This window comes from Salvelinus sp. IW2-2015, linkage group LG20 (genome assembly GCF_002910315.2).
Source record: "Salvelinus sp. IW2-2015 linkage group LG20, ASM291031v2, whole genome shotgun sequence".
NCBI lineage: Eukaryota > Metazoa > Chordata > Actinopteri > Salmoniformes > Salmonidae > Salvelinus > Salvelinus sp. IW2-2015.
In genome coordinates, this window is record NC_036860.1 from 2,771,212 (window position 1) to 2,783,719 (window position 12,508).

The 12,508-nt window shown below is 41.9% G+C and overlaps 1 protein-coding gene across 1 annotated transcript in view; it reads left to right on the forward strand.

Moving 5' to 3' along the window:
- The first annotated feature begins 2,685 nt into the window (after positions 1-2,685).
- Positions 2,686-12,508, forward strand: part of LOC111980921 (probable ATP-dependent RNA helicase DDX17) — a 32,927-nt gene continuing 23,104 nt past the window's right edge. The window contains exons 1-7 of the mRNA XM_024011978.3: positions 2,686-3,129; positions 5,870-6,026; positions 6,334-6,430; positions 6,613-6,746; positions 7,317-7,382; positions 7,516-7,657; positions 7,822-7,982. Coding sequence (XP_023867746.1) covers positions 3,074-3,129; positions 5,870-6,026; positions 6,334-6,430; positions 6,613-6,746; positions 7,317-7,382; positions 7,516-7,657; positions 7,822-7,982 — 813 coding nt within the window. The 5' untranslated portion in view covers positions 2,686-3,073. The remainder of the gene's footprint in view (positions 3,130-5,869; positions 6,027-6,333; positions 6,431-6,612; positions 6,747-7,316; positions 7,383-7,515; positions 7,658-7,821; positions 7,983-12,508) is intronic.

The window sequence follows — 12,508 nt, forward strand, 5'->3', positions numbered from 1 at the left end:
CAGTGTATGAGATTTTACTGCAGAAGTGTCCCGTCCCCACAGGCTGCCGGCCTAGTGTAGGATCAGATCGGGCCAAGTAGTGATTAAGTTTTAATGGGAGTAGGGTTAGTTAGTAGGGCAATTTCTCTTCCCTTTTCCCCATCCCTTTTTGTGTCACAAAGTGTAATGAACTCACATTCCAGAACACAGGACTAGATAAGAGAAATAGATGAATAGGGAGGACGTGACCGGACTCACAATCCAGTACCATAGATGGCGGTGTATTTACTTTTCAGTTGGTTACGATCCGCCAATACAAATTTAAAGAAGAACTCTAGCTAGCACAGGGGAAGCAGAGTCAATGGGGGGTAATTTGTTTCCAATGGATCTGGCTGTCGAGCTGGAAGAACAAGGACAAGGGCTTGAGGGAATGGCGATGTTAGCTAGCTATAATGAGAGGACGAGAAGGACAAAGGCTCCCAGAGTGGAGGAATATGGAAGGTGGATGGATGAATTAGAATCTATCCTAGTGGTGGCAGGTTGTGTAACACCAGAAGCGGATGCGATGTTTGATTTTGTTGGCGCGAGTGGAGTTGGTGAGAATGATAGGTGGACAACGGTGAGAAAGAAGAATGGAGCTAAAAGGGCTAGTTGGAAATTAAGATACATTTATTGTTGGAGTGCGTTTCACCAGCAAGGATGTTTTTTGGTAACCTGTTTGTGGTCTCAACGATGGTAAAGGACGCATTGGAAAAAGTGGAGTCGGTCAGAGGGACCAGAAGTGGTATGTTGTTAATTTTGTGTGTGTCACAAGAACAAAGGGAGGAAGCCTGTGGCTCAACAAACTATCAACGTATGATGTGGAAAGNGTTGGTTTCTTAGCGTTCATAGCCAATCAACTGTACCACAGAAATGGAACTTAATCACAGAAAATAGATGTTGTGGTGGCAGCTGCAGAGAAGTACTTCAGTGTACGAAATTTTACTGCAGAAGTGTCCCATCCTCACAGGCTGCCGGCCTAGTGTAGGATCAGATCGGGCCAAGTAGTGGTGAAGTTTTAATGGGAGTAGGGTTAGTTAGTAGGGAAATTTCTATTCCCTTTTCCCCATCTTTTTTTGTGTCACAAAGTGTAATGAACTCACATTCCAGAACAGTAGGCGGAAACACGGACTAGATAAGAGAAATAGATGAATAGGGAGGCCGTGACCAGCCTCACAATCCAGTACTGTAGATGGCAGTGTATTTACCTTTCAGTTGGTTGCGATCTGCCAATACAAATTTAAAGAAGAAGAACTCAAGCTAGCACAGGGGAAGCAGAGTCAATGAGGGGTAATTTGTTTCCAATGGATGTGGATGGCGAGCTGGAAGAACAAGGACAAGGGCTTGAGGGAATGGCGATGTTAGCTAGCTATAATGAGAGGACGAGAAGGACAAAGGCTTCCGGAGTGGAGGAATATGGAAGGTGGATGGGTGAATTAGAATCTATCCTAGTGGTGGCAGGTCGTGTAACACCAGAAGCGGATGCGGTGTTTGATTTTGTTGGCGCGAGTGGAGTTGGTGAGAATGATAGGTGGACAACGGTGAGAAAGAAGAATGGAGCTAAAAGGGCTAGTTGGAAATMAAGATACATTTATTGTTGGAGTGCGTTTCACCAGCAAGGATGTTTTTTGGTAACCTGTTTGTGGTCTCAACGATGGTAAAGGACGCATTGGAAAAAGTGGAGTCGGTCAGAGGGACCAGAAGTGGTATGTTGTTAATTTTGTGTSTGTCACAAGAACAAAGGGAGGAAGCCTGTGGCTCAACAAACTATCAACGTATGATGTGGAAAGCTAGGATTTTCCGAGTAGGACACCTGAAGTGGTAGACGCACGTCGACTGATAGATTGAAAGAAAGGAAAGCCTATTGTTATTATTGTCTTTTGATCAAGCATTTCTCCCAACTCATGTAAAACTTGGATATGTGAAACATGCGGTGAGACTGTATCTACAGAAGCTGCTACAGTGTTACAATTGTTTTAAAAAATTGACACATGGCAAGTGTTTGTCAAAGGAATAAATATGTTGTAGTTGAAGAGTCAGATGAAGCACATTGCTGTAATTGTGATGGGAATCACGTTCCCATGTTCCTGGAGTGCCCTGTAAGGATGAAGGAGGTCGCAGTAGCTAGGATCAGGACTATCCAGGAGGTCTCCTATGTGGAGGCAGTGAAAATAGCTGAAAGAGCGAGTGGAGATGAGATGGCAGTGGATGCCCCACAGCCTGCAGTGAATGCAGTTTAGGAGAAGGATCCCGAAACACTAACAGTGAAGAAGGTGGACTTTGTTGCGTTTATTGTGCAAATTGCACTGGACAAACTAATTAAAAAATATATATATAACATTCGAAGAAACTAGACTTCATTGTGACGATGGCAAACATATTTCTGGATCTCCAGGACTACAGCCAAAATGTTACAGGGAATACTGAATGAATATACTGAACCTTTGTAGGGATCTAAATATACATTTGAATCTGACTGAAGGAGTACAGATATTTACATTTGAATATTATAAGTATATTTTTTCACCTTTCCCTTCTCCCTATTATTTTTGCGTTAAAGCTTATCAGTTTTCACCCCATCCAGTAGGTGGAGGCATGCTCCTCTAACGTTGTTTGTGGACCGCCGTAATACCATAGAAGAAGAACTCTAGCTAGCTTAAGTTAATAACAATAACACTCGCTGCAGCGTATATAAATATTTGGCTGCAGTTTCCGAGACGTTTAGCTACCACCTGTTTGCGTTGATTTGTAGTAAAAACAAAACTAGCTACTTGTTCATTTGTCGAAATAACACTTTATACACGTTCGTTCAATAATATTTAGACTAATTTAGACTCAGATTCACAATTTTGTATAGCTAGCCAGCTAATGTTAAGACAATAAGGGCCTTAACTAGCTAGAGTTACTGTAACGTTGATAGCTTGCCGTTTTGAACGCGAGAATCTAAGGCTTGCCTGCAAAAACTTGCCACTGTTCCAGCGGATAAACATATTGTTTTATATATATATATATTTAGCCAACTAACTAGCTAGGTAGAAGTCAAGTGGTTTTTAAAATGAGGGGCGGTTCGTCGTATGGAGATCGGGACAGGGACCGTGGTCGCGACAGGGGGTAAGTCAGGCAGCTAACTTAGCTATTTACCTGGAAACCCGAAGATTAATTGCATTGATTCCTACGTCGGCATAAATTTGCGTTTGAATCAGGAAAGTTTCCTCATACGACCTCTGCAAGCCAGAATGTTGAATGAAATTATATTTTAACTTACTTTACCGGTTGGTTCTTTTGCAGGTAGGAATGTGAGAGTCGACAATATATCCACAGGACAACATACGCTAATTAATTAAACTTTTCAAAGCGTTGGTAGGTCGTTCAGATTTATATTAACTGAAGCATGGGCACAAGATMAAAAAACATGTGTAACAGTGTTGCTTCCATCCTTCTCCTCGCCCCTACCTGGGCTCGAACCAGCAGGGACCCTCTGCACACATCAACAACTGCCTCCCACGAAGCATCATTCCACAAAAGCCARGGCCCTTGGAGATCAAGGGAAACAACTACTTCAAGGTCTCAGAGCGAGTGATGTCACCGATTGAAACGCTATTAGCACGTACCCCACTAACTAGCTAGCAATTTCACACCGGTTACACTCACCCCCATTTTGACCTTTTTTCCCTCATCAACCAGTGATCCGGGTCATGGCACCAATGTAAGCTAGCAATTTCACACCAGTTACACATGCACGCCATGCAAGGATACATGGTTCTGAGCATGTTACAGGTGATATAAATCTGCATGCGTTTTGATAAGGTGATTTTATTATACTTTACTGTGGGTACAGTGCATTTGGGAAGTATTCCAACCCCTTGACCTTTTCCACATTTTGTTATGTTACAGCCTTGTTCTAAAATGGATTAAATTGTTTGTTTCCCCTTATCAATCAACACACAATACCCCATAATGACAACGCAAAAACAGGTTTTGAATTTATTGCAAATGTATATAAAAAAGTTATATTACATTTACATAAGTATTCAGACCCTTTACTCAGTACTTTGGTAAAGCACCTTTGGCAGTGATTACAACCTCAAGTCTTCTTGGGTATGACGCTACAAGCTTGGCACACCTGTATTTGGGGAGTTTGTCCCATTCTTCTCTGCAGATCCTCTCAAGCTCTGTCGGGTTGGATGGGGAGCGTCTCTGCACAGCTATTTTTAGGTCTCTCCGGAGATGTTTGATCGGGTMCAAGTCRYGGCTCTGGCTGGGCCACTCAAGGACATTCAGAGACTTGTCCTGAAGCCACTCCTGCGTTGTCTTGGCTGTGTGCTTAGGGTCGTTGTCTTGTTGGAAGGTGAACCTTCTCCCCAGTCTGAGGTCCTGAGTGCTCTGGAGCAGGTTTAAATCAAGGATCTCTCTGTACTTTGCTCCGTTCATCTTTCCCTTGATCCTGACTAGTCTCCCAGTCCCTGCCACTGAAGAACATTCCCGCAGCAGGATGTTGCCACGACCATGCTTCACCGTAGGGATGGTGCCAGGTTTCATCCAGACCTGACGCTTGGCATTCAGGCCAAAGAGTTCAATGTTGGATTCATCAGACCAGAGAATCTTGTTTCTCATGGTCTGCGTCCTTTAGGTGCCTTTTGGCAAACTAAGCTGGCTGTCATGTGCCTTTTACTGGGGAGTGGCTTCTGTCTGGCCACTCTACCATAAAGGCCTGATTGGTGGAGTGCTGCAGAGATGGTTGTTGTTCTGGAAGGTTCTCTCATCTCCATAGAGGAACTCTGGAGCTCTGTCAGTGACCATTGTGTTCTTGGTCACCTCCCTGACCAAGGCTCTTCTCCCCCGATTGCTCAGTTTGGCCTGGGCGCCCAGCTCTAGGAACAGTCTTGGTGGTTCCAAACTTATTCCATTTAAGAATGATGGAGGCCACTGCTACTCTCTGTTACTATCTATGCATAGTCACTTTAATAGCTCTACCTACATGTACATATTACCTCAATTACCTCGACTAACCGGTGCCCCCGCACATTGACTCTGTACCGGTAGCCCCACTATTGTTATTTTACTGCTGCTCTTTAATTATTAGTTATTCTTATCTCTTACTTTTTTTAGGTATATTCTTTAAACTGCATTGTTGGTTAAGGGCTTGTAAGTAAGCATTTCACTGAAAGGTCTACACCTGTTGTATTCGGTGCATGTGACAAATAACATTTGATTTGACCTGAGCTCAGTTTCGAGTGTCATAGCAAAGGGTCTAATTGCTTATATAAATTAGGTGTGTCTGTTTTTTCTTTTTTCTAAATTAGCAAACTTTTTTTTTTTTTAAACAACAGTTTTCTCTTTGTCAATATGGGGTATTGTGTGTAGATTGATTTTAGAATAAGGCTGTAACGTAACAAAATCAAGGGGTCTGAATACTTTCCAAATGCACTGTATATTGTCTRMCATTCCCACTGTAAAAAGGACCAACAGTGGTAACCGGTAGAGTATGTTTCAATGTCATTTTATTCAACATYCTGGTTTGTAGAGGTTGTGAGTGGAAACTTTCCTGATCCAAACTCACATTTTTGCCCGATGTAGAATTCAATACAATTCAGCATTGTGTTTCCAGTCAAGATAGCTATATCTCTATTCACTTTAGCTAACAAGAATATCTAACCAAAGATGGATAGCTACAATGAATCTATAAAGACCAGCTACTTAGCTAGCTAGCTATGTAATCCTCTTCATACCCTTTGGGACCAATYGACAAAATGTGATCCCTCCAATTCTTTCTGTCCTTGGCAAATGTTGTATACAGTGAGTCTCGCTTGAGGTAATCAAATACTAATCTATGTGCTTGTCATCTTGTTAGGAGTCCTCGTTTTGGGTCTAGCAGAGGTCCCCCTCCCAACAAGAAGTTTGGGAACCCAGGGGAGCGTTTGCGRAAGAAGAAATGGGACCTAAACGAGCTTCCAAAGTTTGAGAAGAACRTTTACAATGAACATCCAGATGTCCAGCGCATGAGCCAGGTATWMCCCCARACCAGTGTGCTTCAGTCATGGAGAACCACAGGTGTGTGTGCATTTCTTACAGCACATTCCAGTAGGCCTACTATGACATCTGATTCAACTAATCAAGGGTTTGATGTTTAGTGAATCTGGTTTATTTGTGCTGGGCAGTCTGCACAGTCTTGGTCTCCACAAAGATTGAACAGCGCTGCCCTACACTCTTATTGACTTAGTCTGCAGTTGTTGCCAGATGTGCCGCCCATGACACTATTGGTGGACAGTTATTATTTTTTTCTTATTGTCTCAGATATTGTTTTCTGTCTTTCAGTATGACTTGGAGGAGTTTCGCAGGAAGAAGGAGATCACTATCAGGGGGTCAGGCTGCCTGAAACCTGTCAGTAGCTTCTCCCAGGCCCATTTTCCCCGTAAGTACAAACACTTTTTCAGTACAACTGAACTGCCCTGGTGTCATTGTGAATATGCATATCGTTTTCACCTCGGGGAAACATCTATTCTGGCAGGTAATATGGCCAATTGAACCTTAGTTTTGTTAACCAATGCAATTTATAGTTATTTAGTTATGCTTATAAGATGTTCTTATCCACAGAGTATGTGATGGATGTGCTGATACAGCAGAACTTTAAGGAGCCCACAGCTATCCAGGCACAAGGCTTCCCTCTGGCCCTGAGTGGCAGGGACATGGTGGGCATCGCACAGACAGGTTCTGGGAAAACCTTATCGGTGAGATGCAGCTGTAGCTCCGTCATCATACATTCACAAGAACAGAACAGGATGAACAAAAAGTTACAGCAACACTTAGGAACAGTAGCCGCATGCACACTGTTCATATCTGTAGACATTTTTATTAATTTGTCTTTCTGCCCATTTTTACACAAACCCCTGTGTTGACTGCCATACAATATTCTCAGTTATCTTGTCTTCCTTCTAGAGCCTGACCGATATGTGTTTTTGGGGGTCGATTCAGATTTTTTGAGGGGGACAAAACGTACCAATATGATATACCTGCAGATATACTGTTTTACAGTGAACAAATTCATTTGAACATTTTCCACACTGACTTTTCAGAAATGGCCATCCAAAAGAGCAATTGTCTAAGAAATATGCTGCAAATGTTGTGTCTTACATTGTGACAGTAATGGCACATCATGAGAATGTCCACAAGTGTCCCTTTTTTCATCCTATTCATTGAATATTGGATATAGTGGAATTGATCGGGCTCTACTTCCTTCTATTATTAATCTCTCCTGCTTGATGTGAGGTGTTTATCACCTTGTTGTTGTATCTCCTCAGTATCTCCTGCCTGCCATTGTGCACATTAACCACCAGCCCTACCTAGAAAGAGGAGATGGACCAATCGTAAGTAATCCATTTTGGATGAATCTTACAGGATGTTTCCTATAATTGTTCATATGTTTGGATATCAGCCACTTCCAAAATGTATTTTATTCAGGGAGTGTTTTTTTTCTATCCCTGTCCTGTCTCTGRGCAGTGTTTGGTTCTGGCACCAACTCGAGAGCTGGCCCAGCAGGTTCAGCAAGTTGCTCATGAATATGGCAAGTCATCACGCATCAAGAGCACCTGTGTTTACGGGGGAGCGCCCAAGGGACCCCAGATCCGTGACCTGGAGAGAGGTAAGGAGGCTCCTCTGGAAAAAGGCATACACACTAGTCACTATAACCTATACGCTGAATAAATCTATACTCTTTTCCATTACGCATGTCTGTCTAAACCAGAGAAACCTACCCTGCTCTCTTTCTCCCTCCCAGGCCTACCCTGCTCTCTTTCTCCCTCCCAGGTGTTGAGATCTGCATCGCCACCCCGGGTCGTCTCATTGACTTCCTGGAGGCAGGGAAGACCAACCTACGGCGCTGCACCTACTTGGTGCTGGACGAGGCTGACAGAATGCTGGACATGGGCTTTGAGCCACAGATCCGCAAGATTGTTGACCAGATTAGGGTGAGCAGGGTTCTCTAGTCACTCAAGCAAAGTGACCCTCATTTTACAGCTGTTATTACCTTATCTCTTTCCAGTGCATTAGATACACATTGACACATTTCAGGCCTGCCTAAGACCATATACACTGAGTAGGGCTGTCCCTCACAAAAAACAAATATTGGTTGACGAAATGTTTAAACTTAATTTTCCATATATAGACACTATGTGTTTGAATAAAATCAACTACATACAGTGGCTTGCAAAAGTATTCACCCCCCTTGGCATTTTTCCTATTTTGTTGCCTTACAACCTGGAATTAAAATAGATTTTTGGGGGGTTTGTATCACTTGATTTACACAACATTCTTACCACTTGCAAAATWTGTTTTATTGTGAAACAAGAAATAAGACAAAAAAACTGAACTTTAGCGTGCATAACTATTCACAAAGTCAATACTTTGTAGAACAACCTTTTGCAGCAATTACAGCTGCAAGTCTCTTAGGGTATGTCTCTATAAGCTTGGCACATCTAGCCACTGGGATTTTTGCCCTTCAAGGCAAAACTGCTCCAGCTCCTTCAAGTTGGATGGGTTCCGCTGGTGTACAGCAATCTTTAAGTCATACCACAGATTCTCAATTGGATTGGGGTCTGGGCTTTGACTAAGACATTTAAATGTTTCCCCTTAAACCACTTGAGTGTGGCTTTAGCAGTATGCTTAGAGTCATTGTCCTGCTGGAAGGTGAACCTCCGTCCCAGTCTCAAATCTCTGGAAGACTGAAACAGGTTTCCCTCAAGAATTTCCCTGTATTTAGTGCCATCTATCATTCCTTCAATTCTGACCAGTTTCCCAGTCCCTGCTGATGAAAAACATCCCCAAAATATGATGCTGCCACCACCATGCTTCACTGTGGGGATGGTGTTCTCAGGGTGATGAGCGGTGTTGGGTTTGCGTCAGACATAGTGTTTTCCTTGATGGCCAAAAAGCTCAATTTTAGTCTCATCTGACCAGAATACCTTCTTCCATATGTTTGGGGAGTCTCCCACATGCCTTTTGGAGAACACCAAACATGTATTTCTTCTTTAAGCAATGGCTTTTTTCTGGCCACTCTTCTGTAAAGCCCAGCTCTGTGGAGTGTACGGCTCAAAGTGGCCTTATGGACAGATACTCCAATCTCCACTGGAGCTTTGCAGCTCCTTCAGGGTTATCTTTGGTCTCTTTGTTGCCTCTGATTAATGTTCCTCCTTGCCTGGTCTGTGAGTTTTGGTGGGCAGCCCTCTTTTGGCAGGTTTGTCAGTCTCTCAGGGACCGAGAGACTGAAAAACAGCTTCATCTCAAGGCCATCAGACTGTTAAACAGCCACCACTAACATTTAGTGGCTGCTGCCAACATACTGACTCAACTCCAGCCACTTTAATAATGGGAATTGATGGAAATGTATGTAAAAAAGTATCACTAGCCACTTTAAACAAATGCCACTAATATAATGTTTACATACCCTACATTACTCATCTTCATATGTATATACTGTACTCTATATCATCTACTGCATCTTGCCATCTTTATGTAATACATGTATCACTTTAAACTATGCCACTTTATGTTTATGTACCCTATATTACTATCTCATATGTATATACTGTACTCTATACCATCTACTGCATCTTGCCTATGCCGTTCTGTACCATCACTCATTCATATATCTTTATGTACATACTCTTTATCCCTTTACACTTGTGTGTATAAGGTAGTAGTTGTGAATTGTTAGGTTAGATTACTCGTTGGTTATTACTGCATTGTCGGAACTAGAAGCACAAGCATTTCGCTACACTCGCATTAAACTCTGCTAACGATGTGTTATATGTGTATGTGACAAATAAAATTTGATTTGTTGTGGCGCCGTATTCGTTCAAGTTTTTCATAACGGTGCCCCGTGGAATGTTCAAAGTTTCGGATATTTTTTTATAACCCAACCCTGATCTGTACTTCTCCACAACTTTGTCCCTGACTTGTTTAGAGAGCTCCTTGGTCTTCATGGCGCTGCTTGCTTGGTGGTGCCCCTTGCTTAGTGGTGTTGACTCTGGAGCCTTTCAGAACAGGTATATATATATATATACTGAGATCATGTGACACCTAGATTGCACACAGGTGAACTTTATTTAACTAATTATGTGACTTCTGAAGGTAATCGGTTGCACCAGATCTTATTTAGGGGCTTCATAGCAAAGGGGGTGAATGCATATGCACGCACCACTTTTCTGTTTTGTATTTTTTTTGAAAGTTTTTATTTTCACTTCACCAATTTGGACTATTTTGTGTATGTCCATTACATGAAATCCAAATAAAAATCAATTTAATTTACAGGTTATAATGCAACAAAATAGGAAAAACGCCAAGGGGGATGAATACTTTTGCAAGGCACTGTATGCACTGAGCTTGTCTGATGCTTTAAGCACACTGTTTAATTAAATAATTAAGATGCAGGACTGGCGCACGTTGTCTCGCTCTCCTCCCTACCGTAGCAAAAAGGCACCACAGCACAGCAAGTGTTAATTGTGCTGTCCGTGCTGAAGCTGTAATGTAATTTCAGCCTTTTAGTTTCTTACTTGTTTCTGACCGAAAAGTTCTGTTACCGAAATCCCTAATTTGTTTTGGAAAAACATTCCCTCAACCCTCGCTCTCTTAAGAATAGCCCCCTTTTTTAAAACGTTTGCCTAAATGYCATACCCAAATCTAACTGCCTGTAGCTCAGGCCCTGAAGCAAGGATATGCATATTCTTGGTACCATTTGAATGGAAACACTTTGAAGTTTGTGGAAATGTGAATTGAACGTAGGAGAATATAACACAATAGATCTGGTAGAAGAAAATACAAAGAAAAAAACGATCATTTTTRTCCTACCACCATCTTTGAAATGCAACAGAATGGTCCCAGTTCCAGCCATCACTCTGGTTGTAATTCCGATGGTGTCCACAAGATGGCAGCAGTGTATGTGCAAAGTTTCAGACGTATGAGCGAACTACATGACATTTAGTGTGAAGTCACCCAGGTAGATTTGGGCAAATCGTGGAGACATTTGKATTCATATTCKATTTTTCTGCAAGAATATTGTCAAATCTGTATACTTGGACTTTGATTTAGCTTTTCCAGTAGAAGTAGCCATATTATAAGTTCAACATTTGCAAAACAACCAGTTTTCATAACTTCATAACTCTGAATATTATAATTTTTGTCCAAAATGAAAAGGCATGCTGTCGTACAAGGTTAGTAGCTACATTTTACGACAGATACATGGTTTCCGGATACTCCCGTAAAGCCCAACTCATTGGCTATCTGGCTAGCTTGGTTCGACCCTGATTGGTGCTTATTTGACAAAGTTAGTCGTTCAAGTGAAGACCGCCTGCGTCATCGGCCTCGCTCTCTGAACAAATATGGTGTCCTATAGGATATACTACACCCCTAATGATATAGTGAAGTCTTGTTACGTTCTAGGATCTCTGAGGAATACATACAAACGCGATTTGACTGGTTGAAACAATGTTTAGGGTGAGATTTTCACAGATTCCTTTCTTTGCAAATTGAACGAGTGGAAATACAAAATAGATCGTGCATGCTATATGGACCTTTTCAGGATATGAAAAAGGATTTTATCTAACAAAATGACAGACACTTCATGTTATCTCTGGGACTCTTTGGATGATAAATCAGAGCAAGATTTCAGAATGTAAGTACACATMTCACCTTCAGAGGTGAATTTATCAAACCTATCGTGGTGAAAAAAGTGTTTTGTTGTTAGGCGCTCTCCTCAAACAATAGCATGGCATTTTATCGCAGTAATGGCTACTGTAAATTGGACAATGCAGTTATATTCACAAGAACTTAAGCTTTCAGTCGATATAAGACACTTATATGTACCGACATTTGTTGTTTCTCTAAAATCTGCGATGGTGACACAAGGCGCTGAATGATTTACAACTGTCCCGTTGACGGGACGCCGATCCCTAAGATATTTTAAGTGAAACATGTAAACATCGCATGCATGTGACCAATAGGGCCTGACCTATAGCCTTTCATAATCACATCAATAAATTGGTTATAACAGTTGCTGTTAGATTACAATATTATTACCTTTTCTGACCACTTAGAACAGTGTAAACAGAAACTGTTCTAACGGGGGGAAATATATAAAGCCTTTATTACAGCAGACTAAAACCAGTTTCATGCATTCGTAAATTGCAGAGGTGCCTCTCCTCCTGTCATTCTCCTCATCATCTTCTGGGTCACTGATGTGCAGCGCCCGTGAGATATTTAAAAACCTGGTAGAGGACATGACAGTGGGGGGGAAAGGCAGTTGATAGAGTTCGGATGTTTTCCAGTAATCCTTTAGGGTTTTGAACTTCACCAGCCCCATGTAAATTACCAGTGAAAGGTAGCAGAAAATGTCAGACATGGAAATGGGCTTCCATGCCTGTTTCTTTCCTGCTTGCTTCCGAGCCCCATACTTGTTAGTATTACAAACAAGGGAATCAACAACTGCCGGGGTGAAAAA